General features: G+C 39.7%; 1 protein-coding gene across 2 annotated transcripts in view; it reads left to right on the top strand.

The window, feature by feature from the left end:
• Positions 1 to 18,186, top strand: part of UGGT1 (UDP-glucose glycoprotein glucosyltransferase 1) — a 114,625-nt gene that overhangs the window by 53,259 nt on the left and 43,180 nt on the right. For both annotated transcript variants that reach the window (XM_088831064.1, XM_088831067.1), the window contains exons 18-20: positions 1,535 to 1,699; positions 12,449 to 12,569; positions 16,944 to 17,042. In XM_088831064.1, coding sequence (XP_088687190.1) covers positions 1,535 to 1,699; positions 12,449 to 12,569; positions 16,944 to 17,042 — 385 coding nt within the window. The remainder of the gene's footprint in view (positions 1 to 1,534; positions 1,700 to 12,448; positions 12,570 to 16,943; positions 17,043 to 18,186) is intronic.

Raw genomic sequence — 18,186 nt, forward strand, 5'->3', positions numbered from 1 at the left:
TATGCCAAAGCCTTTGACTGTGTGGTCACAATAAACTGGAAAATTCTGAAAGAGATGGGAATCCCAGACCACCTGACCTGCCTCTTGAGAAACCTGTATGCAGGTCAGGAAGCAACAGTCAGAACTGGACATGGAACAACAGACTGGTTCCAAATAGGAAAAGGAGTACGTCAAGGCTGTATATTGTCACCTTGCTTATTTAACTTATATGTAGAGTACATCATGAGGAATGCTGGGCTGGAAGAAGCACAAGCTGAAATCAAGATTGCCGGGAGAAAAATCAACAATCTCAGATATGCAGATGACACCACCCTTATGGCAGAAAGTGAAGAGGAACTCAAAAGCCTCTTGATGAAAGTGAAAGAGGAGAGTGAAAAGGTTGGCTTGAAGCTCAACATTCAGAAAACAAAGATCATGGCATCTGGTCCCATCACTTCATGGGAAATAGATGGGGAAACAGTGTCAGACTTTATATTTTTGGGCTCCAAAATCACTGCGGATGCTGATTGCAGCCATGAAATTAAAAGACGCTTACCCCTTGGAAGGAAAGTTATGACCAACCTAGATAGTATATTAAAAAGCAGAGACATTACTTTGCCAACCAAGGTCCATCTAGTCAAGGCTATGGTTTTTCCAGTGGTCGTGTATGGATGTGAGAGTTGGACTGTGAAGAAAGCTGATCGCCGAAGAATTGATGCTTTTGAACTGTGGTGCTGGAGAAGACTCTTGAGAATCCCTTGGACTGCAAGGAGATCCAACCAGTCCATTCTAGAGGAGATCAATCCTGGGTGTTCATTGGAAGGACTGATGCTAAAGCTGAAACTCCAATACTTTGGCCACCTCATGCGACGTGTTGACTCACTGGAAAAGACTCTGATGCTGCGAAGGATTGGGGGCAGGAGGAGAAGGGGACGACAGAGGATGAGATGGCTGGATGGCATCACCAACTCAATGGACATGAGTTTGAGTGAACTCCGGGAGTTGTGATGGACAGGGAGGCCTGGCGTGCTCTGATTCATGGGGTCGCAAACAGTCAGACACGACTGAGCGACTGAACTGAACTGATAGCTACATGCGGCTAGTGGCTACTGCACTGAACAGTGAGGATAGAATATCTCCATCATTGCAGAAAGGTCTGTTGTGTAGTTTGGGCTGTAGTATATATAATTCAGATCTGTTAGCCTGGGCTGCTTAAAATTACCCTCTTCCCCACCTTCAACCACTTCTTGATTCATAAGGTTTTGTGGTTTTATTAAAACTTAGTAATTTAAACTCAAATTTGCCTAGTAGGATATTAACTATGATGTTGTTCATATATATATTTAAATTAATTTTTATTGGTTATAGGTGATTTACAATGTTGTGTTCGTTTTTTATATATTTTTGAAAGACTTTTTCTATAAGTTATCTCTTGGATTCTATGTTTCTTTTTTTTTTTTTTTCTTCTTAGAACATGTATGTGTGAAAAATATGCTTTGTTCCATTTTTCTCAGGAATGACACAAATATCCTATTTGTGGCCCCATGTGTTTCAGGAAGCAAGAAGTTACTATGAGCAGACTGGAGTTGGCCCACTGCCTGTTGTCCTGTTCAATGGAATGCCCTTGGAAAAAGAGCAGCTAGACCCTGACGAGTTGGAAACCATTACAATGCACAAAATCCTGGAGACCACAACCTTCTTTCAAAGAGCAGTGTACTTGGTAAGTGGTGTTTCAGGTAGATTTTGAGAGAGAATGGTTTCCTTACATTTTTGTAGTTTCTGTATTAGGCAGTAAAATTCTTTAAGTACCACTATCTTCTGTACCCCTCTCAACTGATTTGTAAAAATATTCATGAGACTTCTGTACATTGTTTTTGAAATAACTAATTTTATTGACTTTAAATTTTATACTAAAAATTCTTAAGAACTTAGCCATTCTAAGAAACATTTATTCTACTTCTAAGGAATTTTAGCATAGAGAAATTCAAATATGCCATATGTTTGTGTGTGTGTAGTTATTGTTGACATATAACTTACATGCCATAAAAGTCAACCTTTTAAGGTGGACATGTGGTAGGTTTAGTATATATACAGAATTATGCAGCTGTCACCTTTGTCTAATTTCAGAGCATTATTACCCCTAGAATAAACCTGACACCCAGTAGCAATTGCTTCCCGTTATCCCCTACCCTACCCCCTGGCAACCATCAATCTGTTTTCAGTCTGTGTGGATTTGCCTGTTTGGATAGTTTATATAAAGGGATTCATGTAATATGTGGTCTTTTGTGATTGATTTCTTTTACTTAGCATAATGTTTTCAAGATTTATCCTTGTTGGAACATATATCAATACTTCATTCTTTTTTTTTATCACCAAATAATAGTTCCTCCAATGGACAGACCACATTTTGTTCGTGTGATGCATATTTGGGTTATTGCAAAAATGATGCTGCTGCCATAAGCGGTCATGTAAAAGTTTTACTATAGACATGTTCTCAGTTGTCTGGGGTATATACCTAGGATTGGAATTGCGTGCCCATTTAGTTCTATTTTTAACAGTAATTCTGTTTTTAAGAGAGCTGCCAAACTGTTTTCCAAAGCAGCTGCACACTTAAACATTCCTACCAGCAATGTATACAGGTTCCATTTTCTATAATTGGTATTATCTGTCTCTTTGATTATAGGCTGGTGGGTGTGAAGTGATGTCTCATGGCGGTTTTGATCTGCATTACTCAAACATGAATGATGTTGAGCGTTGTTTCCTGTGCTTATTCACCATTTATTTTCTCTTTGGAGAAATGTCTATTCAGATTATTTGCCTGTTTTTAATTGGGTTGTTTGTTTGATTAATGTTGAATTATAAGAGTTATTTATGTATTCTGGAAATGAATTGCTTATTATTATGTGTATATAATTGTCAAGTGTTTGCTCTCATTTTCTGGTTTGTCCTTTTACTTCTTGGCAGTGTCGGTTTGCTTTTGTTGTTGTTGCTGATACTATTTGTATCATATGTAAGAAACCTTTGCTTAATCCTAGGTAATGAAGATTTCTGTGTTTTCTTCTGAGTATTTTATAGTTATTTCTCTTAATGTTTAGTTCTTTGATCCATCTTCAGTTAATTTTTGTATGTGGAATGAGGTAGGAGTCCATCTCTTTTTCCATGTCCAATTTGAGACATGCAGCTGGATATCTTTTTGACTATTCAGTTAGGTGCCCCAGTACCATTTTTGAAAAGAATAGCCTTTCACTGTTAAATTGTTGTGGTACCCTTGTCAAAAATAAATTGCCCACTAATGCATAGGTCTATTTTTACACCATCTGTTGTTTCCATTAACCTACTTTTCCTCTGTAAGTACCTCACAGTCTTAATTATTGTCATAATCGAGTGTGAATTTTCCTACTTTGTGTTTTTCTGTTTTTAAGAATGTTTGGCTCTTTTGTGAATATTAAATGTATAAACATATGAATTTGAAATATAGAAATATATACTGAAGTAGTCACTATGATAGCAAAGAATGAGAAATAATTTAAATATCCAACAATATGGTGGAACACAGTGCAGCCATTAAAAAGACGTTAACTAAGACTATCTACAGACATGTCTACAACACGTTGCCATGTACCAGCAAATGGATTATATAAGGTCGTGTGGCTCGGCTGATCTTATTACTGTGTATATATGAATGTGTCTGGGTAGGTGACATAAGTATGTGTGTGTGTGTGTGTGTGTGTGTTAGGCTGGAAGTGTGCTTAGTCACTCAGTCATGTCCAACTCTTTGCAACCCTGTGGACTGTAGCCTGCCATGCTCCTCTGTCCATGGGAATTCTCCAGTCAAGAATCCTGGAGTGGGTTGTAGTGCTCTCCTCCAGGGGATCTTCCCAACCCAGGGATTGAACCCAGGTCTCCCGCATTACAGGCAGAATCTTTACCATCTCAGCCAACAGGGAAGCCCAGGCTGGAAGTAAATAACTCAGATGAGCAGCCTTTTCATGGACAGCATGGCGAGATCATGGATGATTGTTTTTCTTTGAACTCTTCTGTATTTATCATATTTTCATCAGTGAATATGTACTATGGTGCTAATTTGAAGTAAAGAAGTTTTTTAAAAAGCCCTAGCCTGTTTACTCAGAGAAGGCAATGGCAAGCCACTCCAGTACTCTTGCCTAGAAAATCCCATAGATGGAGGAGCCTGGTAGGCTGCAGTCCTTGGGGTCCTAAGGGTCGGACATGACTGAGCGACTTCACGTTCACTTTTCACTTTCCACTTTCACACATTGGAGAAGGAAATGGCAACCCACTCCAGTGTTCTTGCCTGGAGAATCCCAGGAACAGGGGAGCCTGGTGGGCTTCCGTCTATGGGGTCACACAGAGTCGGACATGACTGAAGTGACTTAGCAGCAGCAGCAGCAGTCTGTTTACTACCTGATAGGAAAACTGCTCAAGCATAGACAAAAACAGTTGCTTTACAATTTTAAGGTTGAAATTATACTAAAAAAAAATCAGATTTGAGTTCAAAGTGAGCTTCAAACAAGATAATTATGTGCCCACTTCCCTGGTGGCTCAGATGGTAAAAGCATCTGTGTACAATGCAGGAGATCCGGGTTCGATCCCTGGGTCAGGAAGATCCCCCGGAGAAGGAAATGGCAACCCACTCCAGTACTCTTGCCTGGAAAATCCCATGGATGGAGGAGCCTGGTAGGCTACAGTCCATGGGGTTGCAGAGTCGGACACGACTGAGTGGCTTCACTACACTTGTGGTTTTAAAACTCATTGTGTAGTTTTGAATAAACATTGCAAATTTCAACTCACTATTTGCTAAAATGAATATTTTTAGAAAGGAACTTTTCCAAATCACATTGATTTAAATGAACAGCTTTGGTTTTCAATCTACTCTTTTCACTGGGCTCCTCTCTGTGGTCAGACATGCCCCATCTGCCATTTTGCAGCAGGCCAGCTTACAAGACAGTTGTCTATAAAATTTGTAAAATCCCTAGTGAAATTTGATTAACTAAAACCTTAATTAATCAGTCATGTAGGCCTTTGTTTTTTAGGAGAAAGATCAAAGAAAGAGGAAATAAAATATTAGAGACTTAAAACTGATAAAAAGCCCCTAAAACTCAGCTTTACACGTGTGCTTTGTGCTTATTCCATGTTCAGATGAATCCTAAAATTCCAGACACAAAGAAACTCGAAAAAGCAGGTGAAGGAAAATTAACATAGCCCCAAATCTCTGATTTAGCCACCATGTTACCAGTCTTTAATGCATACACAAAACACATGCGTGCACATGTGTATATATACTCACATATCTGGGAGGAAGGTGATGGCTGGGGGTGGGCCCTTCCTCCTAGAAGTTTGTATCTGGAGTATTAATATTTGAAATGTACTGACAGTTTTTAGTTTCTGAAGATGGAGGCATCATTTCTCCTTTGGAGTAGACTTCTAATGTTTCTAGAAAAAGTCCCAGTCTGCGCTGTTTAGTTCCCAAATGTAAAGGACTTAGCTCATATACTGAGAGAAAATGCCAAGGTCACCATAAATATGACTTTTGCTTTATACTGTGACATGGCTGCTAATGGGAACAAGGCTATCCTTCAGCCTGATTGTGCCCTTAATGCATCAGGGAAATGATTTTTCTGTGAATAAAACTTTGGATTGGACTGTTAGCATTACTTAAAAAAAAGAAGATGTGGCTCTTCTGTGTCCCTTTCAATTCCCTACAAATCTTAAAATAAGCTTGTCAGTTTGTACCGGAGGGGCCATTGGGATTTTAATAGTAATTGTGTTGAATCTGTAGATCAATTTGGGGGCTATAGACATCTTAACAATAGTGAATCTTCCAACCCATGAACATAAGTCATATTTCCATTTACTGTCTTTTAATGATGTTTCATGGAGAAGGCAATGGCACCCCACTCCAGTACTCTTGCCTAGAAAATCCCATGGATGGAGGAGCCTGGTAGGCTGCAGTCCGTGGGGTCGCTAAGGGTCGGACACGACTGAGCGATTTCACTTTCACTTTTCACTTTCACACATTGGAGAAGGAAACGGCAACCCACTCCAGTGTTCTTGCCTGGAGAATCCCAGGGACGGGGGAGCCTGGTGGGCTGCCGTCTATGGGGTCGCACAGAGTCGGACACGACTGAAGTGACTTAGCAGCAGCAGCAGCAATGATGTTTCATAGTTTTCAGTGAAGTCTTACACTTTTGTTGAACTTATTCTTTAGTATTTTGCATTTTACTCTTTTTGATGCTGTTGTAAATGCAGTTGTTTCTTTAATTTTGGGGTAGTTTATTTGTAGTGGATAGAGATGCAATTGATTTTTGTATATGGATCTTATATGCTACAACCACATTGAACTTGTTTATTAGCTCTATTAGTTTTTTGTGTGGGTGTGTGTAAATTTCTTAACATTTTAGGCATGTCTAGAGTGGAACTCTTGAGTTTTTCCTACTTATAGTATGTTACATTTTGTTTTGTTTTTTACAACAAATTACAGTATTTCTACTCTTAGTTTTCTGCTTTTTAAGATATCAAAATATGACTTACTGTACAGATATTTCAGGACCCCAAAGCAATGTATAGACAGAAAAAATCTCAGTATACTTAAGGATTCTCAGTAGCTTGAGAGGGAAATCAAGGTCCGGCATTCTTATAAACGATTATTAAGACTGATCAAATGGAAAGACTCAAATGATTTGTCAGTTTTGAACTGTGTATTTAATTATTTAAAAATTTCCATGGTTATTGTCATAAAAGTAAAAAAAACTCCCTCTGTATATAGTCATCCATCTATTCACATTCCAATAATAGGTAATTGCTGTTTTAAGTTTCTTCTGAATTGTTCCAAAACATTTTTGTATCTGTTTGCTAACAGTGAAAATTTACTCCTTCCTAACCTCCCTTGTACTGCAAGGAGATCCAACCAGTCCATTCTAAAGGATATCAATCCTGGGTATTCATTGGAAGGACTGATGCTGAAGCTGAAACTGCAATACTTTGGCCACCTCATGCAACGAGTTGACTCACTGGAAAAAACTCTGATGCTGGGAAAGGTTGGGGGCGGGAGGAGAAGGGGACGACAGAGAATGAGATGGCTGGATGGCATCACCGACTCTGTGGACATGAGTTTGAGTGTACTCCGGGAGTTGGTGATGGACAGGGAGGCCTGGCGTGCTGTGATTCATGAGGTCGCGGAGAGTCAGACACGACTGAGCGACTGAACTGAACTGAACCTTTATTCAAAGTGGTAACAAATTATTAATACATAACTATACCTTGGTTTTTTTTCACTTAACAAAATACATATTATAAGTCTTTCTAATTTGGTGTATAGAGTATTCTCAGTTTTTTTAAGATAGCTTTCTAGGATAGTTTTTTTTTAAGATAGTTGGTCTCAGTAAGCAATTTTGCGCCACTTGGTAGCACATTTGGCAATATATGGAGATATTTTTTGTTTCATAGCTCGGGGAGGAAAGAGGTGCTGCTGGCTTCTAGTGGGAATGAGTCAGGCATGCTGCTAAACCTCTTGCAATGCTCAGGATGTCCCTTCCCTTCCAAAACAGCAGGATATCACCTCCCTTTCCAAAGAGTTATCTAGTCCAAAATGTCAAGAGTGCTGAGATTGAAAAAACATTTTGTGGATATACCCTCACTGCATTTCTCAGATATGTAAATTAACATTTTCCATCAAATCTGGGAACTTTTTACCCTTTATTTCTTCTATTAGTCTTTTGGTTTGTGATGACTTCTGACACCACACAGCCCAGAGTTAGGACATAGTCCTAACAGATTAAGGACATAGTTCTTCACAAGATTGTCATTATTTTAGACACTAGACACAAGTTCAGAGATCCTGAGGCCATGCTTACTTATGATCAAATAGCTCCGAATGCAGGTGTCCCCTCAGTTATGAAAATTGACTGGAATGGCTTACAGAACTATTATTACAGGATGGTGTGGTTTTTACAGTTGGCATTATTAAAGTAATAGAATATGTATCAGAACCAACTGAAGGCTGAGGTGCACACAGCAAAGCTTTGGAAGGTTCCAAATGTGAAAATTCTATGTCTTTTCCCTATGATGCCAGGTTATATTATCCTTCCAGCTCTTTGGTGTTTGATAACATGTGGGATATAGTTGTTCTATGGTGTGTGGGTCGCCTGCTTGGTGGCTCTATGGTGGGGTTAATGGGGACCTCCTCCAAGAGGGCTTATGCCACAGGCTGTGTGACCCAGGTCTGCTGCACGTAGAGCCCCCTGCCCCTGCGGCAGGGCTCTGCCGACCTGCATCTTCACAGGAGACACTCAGACACAGTCTGGCTCAGCCTCTGTGGGTCTCTGGGTCCTGGTATGCACACGGTTTTGTTTGAGCCTCTGAGCATCTCTGGTGGGTATGGCTTTGATTCGAAATGTGGTTTCGCCCCTCCTACTGCCTTGCTGGGGCTTCTTATTTGCCCCTGGATGTGGGGTATCTTTTTTTGCTGGGATCCAACATTCTCCTGTCAATGGTGGTTCAGCAGTGAGTTGTAAAAAGAAAAACAAATGCAAAAGGCAAAATGGCTGTCTGAGGAGGCCTTACAAATAGCTGAGAAAAGAAGAGAAGCTAAAGGCAAAGGAGAAAAGGAAAGATACACCCATTTGAATACAGAGTTCCAAAGAACAGCACGGAGAGATAAAGCCTTCCTTAGTGATTAATACAAAGAAATAGAGGAAAACAATAGAATGGGAAAGACTAGAGATCTCTTCAAGAAAATTAGAGCTATCAAGGGAACTTTTCATGCAAAGATGGGCACAGTTAAGGACAGAAATGGTATGGACCTAACAGAAGCAAAAAATATTAAGAAGAGGTGGCAAGAATACACAGAAGAACTATACAAAAAAAGATTTCATGACCCAGATAACCACGATGGTGTGATCACTCTCCTAGAGCCAGACACCCTGGAATGTGAAGTCAAGTGGAAGCATCACTGCAAACAAAGCTAGTGGAGGTGATGGAATTCCAGCTGAGCTATTTCATATCCTAAAAGATAATGCTGTGAAAATGCTGCACTCAATGTGCCAGCAAATTTGGAAAACTCAGCAGTGGCCACAGGACTGGAAAAGGTCAGTCTTCATTCCAATCCCAAAGAAAGGCAATGCCAAAGAATGCTCACACTACCGCACAGTTGCACTCATCTCACATGCCAGTAAAGTCATGCTCAAAATTCTCCAGGCCAGGCTTCAGCAATACGTGAACCATGAACTTCCAGATGTTCAAGCTGGTTTTAGAAAAGGCAGAGGAACCAGAGATCAAATTGCCAATATCCATTGGATCATCGAAAAACAAGGGAGTTCCAGAAAAACATCTACTTCTGCTCTTTTGACTATGCCAAAGACTTTGACCATGTGGATCACAACAAACTGGAAAATTTAAGAGATGGGAATGCCAGACCACCTTACCTGCCTCCTAAGAAACCTGTATGCGGGTCAGGAAGCAACAGTTAGAACTGGATATGGAATGGACTGATTCCAAATTGGGAAAGGAGTACATCAAGGCTGTATATTGTTACTCTGTTTATTTAACTTATATGCAGAGTACATCATGCGAAATACTGGGCTGGATGAATCACAAGCTGGAATCAAGATTGCCAGCCAAAATATCAACAACCTTAGATATGCCACACTAATGGCAGAAAGTGAAGAGGAACTTAAGAGCCTCTTGATGAGGGTGAAAGAGGAGAGTGAAAAATCTGGCTTAAAACTCAGCATTCAAAAAACAAAGATCATGGCATTCAGTCCCATTGCTTCATGGCAAATAGATAGGTCAACAATGGAAATAGTGACAGAATTTATTTTCTTGGGCTGCAAAATCATTGCAGATGGTGACTGAAGCCATGAATTTAAAAGATGACTGCTTCTAGGAAGAAAAACTATGACAAACCTAGACAGCATATTAGAAAGCAGAGGCATCATTTTGCTGACAAAGATCCATCTAGTCAAAGCTATGGTTTTTCTAGTAGTCATGTATGGGTGTGAGAATTGGACCATAAGGAAGGCTGAGTGCTGAAGAATTGATGCTTTTGAACTGTAGTGCTGGGGATGACTCCTTAGAGTCCTTTGGACATAAGGAGATCAAACCAGTTAATCCTCAAGAAAATCAGCCCTGGATATTCATTGGAAGGACTGATGCTGAAGCTGAAGCTCCAGTACTTTGGCCACCTGAGGCAAGGAGCTGACTCATTGGAAAAGACCCTGATGCTGGGAAAGATTGAAGGTGAAAGGAGAAAGGGGTGGCAGAGGATGGAATGGTCGGATGGTGTTCATCGACTCAGTGGCATGAGTTTGAGCAAACTCTGGGAGACAGTGAAGGACAGGGAAGCCTGATGTGCTGCAGTCCGTGGAGCTGCAGTCCAGAGTCGGACATCACTCAGTGACTGAACAGCAACAGCGGCCTCACCATATTCACTGATCAGTTCCAGTAGTTTTCTGGTGGAATCTTAAAGGATTTTCTATGTATAGTACTGCAAACAGTGATAGTTTTACTTCTTTTCCAATTTGTCGTCCTTTATTTCTTTTTCTTCTCTGGTTGCCGTGATGAGGACTTCCAAAACTATGTTGAGTAAGAGTGGTTGTCTTGGTCCTGATCTTAGGGGAAATGCTTTCAGCTTTTCACCATTGAGAATGATATTTGCTGTGGGTTTGTCATATCTGGTCTTCATTATGTTGAGGTAGGTTCTCTCTATGCTCATTTTCTGGAGAGTTGGTGTTTTTTTATTATAAATGGGTGTTGAACTTTGTCAAAAGCTTTTTCTACACCTTTGAGATGATCATATGATTTTTACTCTGTTAATATGATATATCACATTGCTTGATTTGCAAAAATTGAAGAGTCTTTGCATTCTGGGATATGCAGATGTGTGAGATTCAAAGTGTATATAGAGGTATAAATGAAGCAAAATTGTCACTTAAACATTCCTGTTCCTCACTGTTCATTTTTCTTTCTGCAAACAATCACTGTGTGTGTGTGTTTGTAGGTGAGTCCCATTTAAAGGTAGGTATAATTTTGATAGATGTTGCCAAATTGCCCTCTTTCAGTTAGGATTTTATAATAGAGACCAAAGTTATATACATGGGCTTACATCTATACTGAGTCATCGAGTACCTTTGTAAGTCTTTTGAATTGTGTAGTTGGTATTGCTGCTGTATCGCTTCAGTCGTGTCTGACTCTGTGTGACCCCATAGACGGCCTCCCACCAGGCTCCGCCATCCCTGGGATTCTCCAGGCAAGAATACTGGAGTGGGCTGCCATTTTCTTCTCCAGTGCATGAAAGTGAAAAGCAAAAGTGAAGTTGCTCAGCTGTGTCCAACTCTTAGCGACCCCATTGACTGCAGCCTCCCAGGCTTCGCCGTCCATGGGATTTCCCAGGCAAGAGTACTGGAGTGGGGTGCCATTGCCTTCTCTGGTAGCTGGTTTGTATGCTTATTATTGGCTTATAGTTTGAGATTTTGTATGTGAGTTATTGCTCTTAAGATAAGTAGCCGCAGAAGATGCCTGAATGGATTTTTTTAAAGACTTGACTGTGTATATTTGATTCACATCTGTTTCCCCTGAAAATCATGTTGAAGTATGGTTTTGCATGAAATATTTTCGGTGTGAAAGTTTATAAGTTTCCACAGCCACATATACTAGATCACCTTCATGAAGTACAAGTATTTCTATAATATGAGAAGTATGAAAGGGAAGAGTTAATGATAAATGATTTCTTCCTCCTCAGTGTAATCGTGACCCTAGAAATACAGGATTATTTGGATGCCTGAGATTGAAAAAGGCTTGGGGTAATTTTTTTTTTCTCAAAGTATATTAACTGCTTAAGTGAAGTCATTTTGCTTTCTTCTTTAGAGAGAAGCTTACTGTGAGTAGATCTCAAGATAGATTTTTGCTTGTGTTAACTCCAGTTTCTCAAGCTTGCTTATTTCTGTGGCAAGATGGAATAAACATGGGTTTGCATTTCATATGTATGTCTCATTAGCTGTGTGGCTTTGAGATAAGTTATTTAACCTTTCTGTACCACATCTTGCTCACATTCTTGAACGGATTAGAAATATTGTACATAAATAGCTTTGCTTGGCAACGAGAAGAACCTATAATGGGGTAACTTCTATTTTTAGCTGTTACTAATATGTCAGAAGATAATGTAGTTTGTGATTTTTTAGTTCCTAATAAATTGCTATTGATCAGTGGCTCAGCGGGTAAAGAATCCGCCTGCAATGCAGGAGACACAGGTTTGATCCCTGGGTCGGGAAGATCCTCTGGAGGAGGAAATGGAAACCCACTCCAGTATTCTTGCCTGGGAAAATTCCTTGGACAGAGGAGCCTGGTGGGCTACAGCCCATGGGACCACAAAGAGTCTGACACAACTGAGTGACTGAGCACGACTCATTTGTTTAATGTGCATCTTATCTGCATCCTGTTACTTTTTTTTCGGTAGGGTGAACTGTCCCATGATCAAGATGTGGTAGAGTATCTCATGAATCAGCCAAATGTTGTTCCACGAATCAACTCTAGGATTTTGACAGCTGAGCGAGAATACCTGGACCTAACAGCAACCAGTAAGTAACATTTCAGGAACACTTTAGGCTTTTTTGATTTGTTTTTCAGAATCCTGTATTTATTGGATTGTATATGTTGGAGAAGACTCTTGAGAGTCCCTTGTACTGCAAGGAGATCCAACCAGTCCATTCTAAAGGAGATCAATCCTGGGTGTTCATTGGAAGGACTGATGCTAAAGCTGAAACTGCAATACTTTGGCCACCTCATGCGACGAGTTGATTCACTGGAAAAGACTCTGATGCTGGAAAAGGTTGGGGGCGGGAGGAGAAGGGGACGACAGAGAATGAGATGGCTGGATGGCATCACCGACTCTGTGGACATGAGTTTGAGTGAACTCCGGGAGTTGGTGATGGACAGGGAGGCCTGACGTGCTGTGGTTCATGGGGTCGCGGAGAGTCGGACACGACTGAGCGGCTGAACTGAACTAAAACTGAACTGAATGTTCAGAGAAGATAACCCAAGATTGTGACACGATTTTGTTTAAACTCTTTGTACCTTGATTTCATTATATGAGCCTCTAAATTTGCAAGAGTTTCCTCCAGAGGAGAGAAGTTCTTCCTGGATAAATCTTTGTAAACTCTGAAAGTTACTCAGTGTCTTTTAAATGCCAGCTCAACATAGGCACTAGATGGTAGGAATGGTCTTGGATTATTGACTTTGTTACAGTCCTAAAGCTCTTAAGCAGCTGTTTTCTTCCTAATTCTGGTGTCAATTTCAGCAATAATCTTAACAGATATCTCAGGGAGCTTTACTCTGTGGACTTAAGAATGCCTTTTTAACAAATAAAGCTTCATTGAGAAATATTGTACTTGCCATAAAAGACAACATTTCAAAGTGTACAGTTATAATGTGTACTGTTTTTAGTATATTCTCAAAGTTGTGTGATCATCACACTATCTAATTTTAGACTCCTCCAAAAGAAATGATGTACCCCATTAGTAGTCCCTCTCCATTTCCCACTTCTTGTGTCCTTCAGCAACTACCTAATTTAGTTTCTCTTTCTGTGGATTTTTCTGTTCTGGATATTTTATATAATTGGAAGTTTTTTGTGACTGGCTTCTTTCACTAAGCATAAAGATTTTTAAGGTTCATCCACATTGTAGCCTGTCTCAGAACTTCCTTTTTATGACTGATTCATTTTCCATTGTATAGACAGGCCATACTTTGCTTATCTCTTCCTCAGTTGATTAATGTTTAGGTTTTTTCCACAAGAATACCTTTTTGTAGCTCATGAAACTGAATACCAGAAAAACAACCAAGTCAAAAAGTGGGCAAAATACATAAACAGATATTTCTTCAAAGAAGACATACAAATAGCTAATAAACACATGAAAAGATGCTTAACATCACTCATTATTAGAGAAATGCAAATCAAAACTACAATGAGATGTTACCTCATACCAGTCAGGATGGTCATCATCAAAAATCCACAAACAATAAATGCTGGAAAGGGTGTGGAGAAAAGGCATCCCTTTTGCACTGTTGGTGGGAATGTAAATTGATATAGCCACTGTGGAAGACAGTATGGAGATTCCTCAAAAAACTGGGAGTAGAACTACCATATGACCCAACCATTCCGCTACTGGGCATATACCCTGAGGAAACCAAAATTGAAAAAGGCACGTGGACCCCAGTGTTCACTGCAGCACTATTTACAATAGCTACAACAGGGAAGCAACCTAGATGTCCATCAGCAGATGAATGGGTAAAGAAGCTGTGTTGCATATATACAATGGAATATTACTCAGCCGTAAAAAGGAACGCATTTGAGTCAGTTCTGATGAGGTTTATGAACCTAGAGCCTATCATACAGAGTGAAGTAAGTCAGAAAGAAAAAAAACAAATATTATATATTAATGCATATATACTTTAAGGGCAGCAGTAGAGACACAGACATAGAGGACAGACTTATGGACACGGATGCGGGAGGAAGGAGAGGGTAAGAAGAATGGAGAGAGAAACATGGATGCATATACACTACCATGTGTGAAATAGCTAACCAGTGGGAACTTGCCCTGTGACTCAGGGACTCAGAGCGGGGCTCTGTCACAACCCAGAAGGGCGGGGAGAGGAGGGAGGCTAAAGACGGAGGGGGCCTGTGCATACCTGTGGCTGACTCGTGTTGGTAAGTGGCAGAGGTCAGCTCAATGTTTTGAAGCAGTTTTCTTTCAGTTAAAAAGAAATAAGTTTGGAAAATGGAAAAAACAAAACAAAACAATGCCTTGTTAAGTTAACTCTAGGTGCAGTTTGTTCTTTTGCCTTTACTGGAGACTATGGAGGCCACTTTAACAAACTGCAGGAAATAAAATAGAGATATCATTATTTGCTCAGGAAATCTCACTGGGGAAGAAAGGATATGTGTAATGGTGAAGTCAAAACCAAGTGTATTTGTTGTGATAGTTGAGTACGATAAATATATAGATCTATTTGGTGATTGGTACTTTATTGCAGCTATCTCTGTTCTACTTGAAACTAAATTCCTTTTCTTTCAGGCAGAAGAAAATGGTTAAATATAGGCAGAGGAAAAATTCACATGTAAGCTTATATTTGAAAAAGAAGTAGTTAAGAAAATACTTTTTACCAGAAGAATTAGCAGTGCAAGACAGGCAGTATTATGAATCTTGATCCTGTTTGTGGTTTCCATCATTCTAAATTAAGCTGTAAAGAGTTATCTTTGGAGTACTGATGAATAAGGAACATAAAAACAGTTCTGTGTTTTGGAATATCTTTCTCCACTGAGTATTAACAGTCCTCAGCTGTGACATGATGCTGGTCCACAGTGGCAAGGACGTAGTTCGCTTGCTGAGCATTTTGAAGCGTCAGTGAAGGAGTAACTGGCATCCTCCTAACCCAGTGGTTATAGCTCCATCATCTACACTGCTCTTGGCCTTTGCTGCCCTGCAACTAAGTTTTAAGGCCACGGTGCTTCCTCCCCTCCCCTGCATATAGCCAACAGTATGAATGGACTGTGTCTGTCGTAAATTGCTTACCATTACTAGAACATTGATTGAGGCCCTCGGTGTGCTTTGTTGAATGAAAAGATAGATGGGTGAGTGGGTGTACAGACCAATAGATGGGAGGGTGGGCAAGCAAGCTGTGCTTGGAGGATAGGGCACAAAGCAGGGCGCTTGTATTGGGTTGTGAGTAATGCAAAGACCTGGGATGACTGCTGGAAATAGAGGGTTTATGATACCAGGCTGGAGACCACCTCGTAGGTAGGAAGAAGTTACGAAGTATTTAGAGCAAGGGACTGACTTGATGAAGCTGGAATTTTTGTAAGAGTAATCTGAGGGGAAATGATTAATAAGAGCAATTGCCCATAGGCACTAATAGGAAATATATATGTCTAAAAATGACCTCTTGTTTCTTTTAAGGTTAGAAATGTTATTATGATAGACATGAAATAACTAAAGTATGAGTTTTCTTATATTTTCTCTCCCATTTATTCCCTCTTATCCCCAAATATAGTAGGGAAGAGTTTACTGCAGGGATGGACTATGGAAAGGAGAGATGAAGTTAAAGAGTCTCTTTATTTATTTATTTATTTTTTGGTAATTAATTTTTTTTTTTTGGAGGCAAATTATTTTACAATATTATATTGGTTGGTTTTGCCATACATTGACATGAATTCGCCCCGGGTTTACATAAGTTCCCCCTCCTGAACCCCCCCTCCCACCTCCCTCCTCCCTTTATCCTCCCTCTGGGTCATCCCCGCACACCAGCCCCGAGCATCCTATAACATGCATCGACCCTGAACTAGTGATTCATTTCACATATGACAACATACGTGTTTCAATGCCATTCTCCCAAATCATCCCACCCTCACCCTCTCCCACAGAGTCCCAAAGACTGTTCTATACATCTGTGTCTCTTTTGCTGTCTTGTATACAGGGTTATCATTTGCATCTTTCTAAATTCCATATATATGCGTTAGTATACTGTATTGGTGTTTTTCTTTCTGGCTTACTTCACTCTGTATAATAGGCTCCAGTTTCATCCACCTCATTAGAACTGATTCAAATGTATTTTTTTTAATGGCTGAATAATACTCCATTGTGTTTTTAAAGAGTCTCTTTAAAAGATCATCCTCTAGGTATAAAGTGAAAGAGTAGGAATAGAATTAATTTAAATCATCAAACTAACACATATATGAGAGTTATGTGTCAGATGGGTACATTTTCTCTTTGTGTCTTAAAATATGATTAATGAGGTAAGGGTCATGTTAACTTGTTCAATGAACTTGGAACAATATATTTTACTCATGCATTTTGTTAAAACATATATTATGGTAAAATCAGATTATCAATTGAATGTTAACATTAGATTGAATTTAGGCATATTAATTATAAATCTACTTTAATTTTTTTTTCCAGATAACTTCTTTGTGGATGATTATGCTAGATTTACTGTCTTGGATTCCCAAGGCAAGACTGCTGCTGTAGCCAACAGTATGAATTATCTGACTAAGAAAGGTAATACATTTTAGGCTTACCTTGGATTCAACTTTTTTTTTTTAAGTATCTACAAAAATTTAGTGTCTGTTGAGAAAGAGATTCCATAATTTCTTTTATTTTTTTGTATAATTGAGTCTAGAAATTATCTATTTAAATTTAATTTTTATATATATTTGAAAATTCAGATGTTATCTTTATAAGTTTTATGTGCTGTATGTGCTGTGCTTAGTCGCTCAGTCATGTCCAGCTCTTTGTGACTGCATGGACTATAGCCCATCAGGCTCCTCTGTTCATGGGATTCTCCAGGCAAGAATACTGGAGTGGGTTGCCATGCCCTCCTCCAGGGGATCTTCCCAACCCAGGTCTCCTGCATTGCAGGTGGATTCATTTCTGTCTCAGCTACCAGGGAAGCCCAAGAATACTGGAGTGGGTAGCCTAACCCTTCTCCAGGAGATCTTCCCGACCCAGGAATCGAACCAGGGTCTCCTACATTGCCGTCAGATTCTTTACCAGTTGAGCTACTATAATAGACATAAAAGGCAAAAGGAAAATTTTTTTCATGGTTCAGAGTGGAAAAAGAATTATGTAAAAATGGTTTAATGGATTGCAGATTGGTTTGACTCTTCAATGGCAACATTGGATTAAATTTTTAGGATTTATAAGTGAAGTGAAAGTTGCTCAGTTGTGTCCGACTCTTTGTGACCCCATGGACTATGAAGTTCATGGAATTCCCTAGGCCAGAATACTGGAGTGGGAGGCCTTTCCCTTTTCCAGGGGATCTTCCCAACCAGGGATCGTTTCCCACATTGCAGGTGGATTCTTTACCATCTGAGCCACAAGGGAAACTTGGTTCAAGAAATCCTTGTGTACATTTTTAAACTGATTTTGATACAGGGTTCTTTATGCAGATCAAAATTATGTAAAATGATACCCTTTTAATGGCAGACAGATGTTTTTCTTCTCTGGTCACATTTATTACCCTTTCAAAGCACTGACTGTCATTTATTACCATTGTAGTTTTCTCCCAGAGAGGAATTCTGGCTTTTCAAATGTATATTTAAATACAGGCAATTGCTCCATTTGGTTCCTCAAAGAAATTGATCCTGAGGAGTCCTTGTATAGTTCTGTAACACAAATGGGACTAAGAACCAGAAAAAAAGCA

This window comes from Moschus berezovskii, chromosome 2 (genome assembly GCF_049115385.1).
Source record: "Moschus berezovskii isolate FMDL1 chromosome 2, NW_MosBer_1.0, whole genome shotgun sequence".
Classification (NCBI taxonomy): Eukaryota; Metazoa; Chordata; class Mammalia; order Artiodactyla; family Moschidae; genus Moschus; species Moschus berezovskii.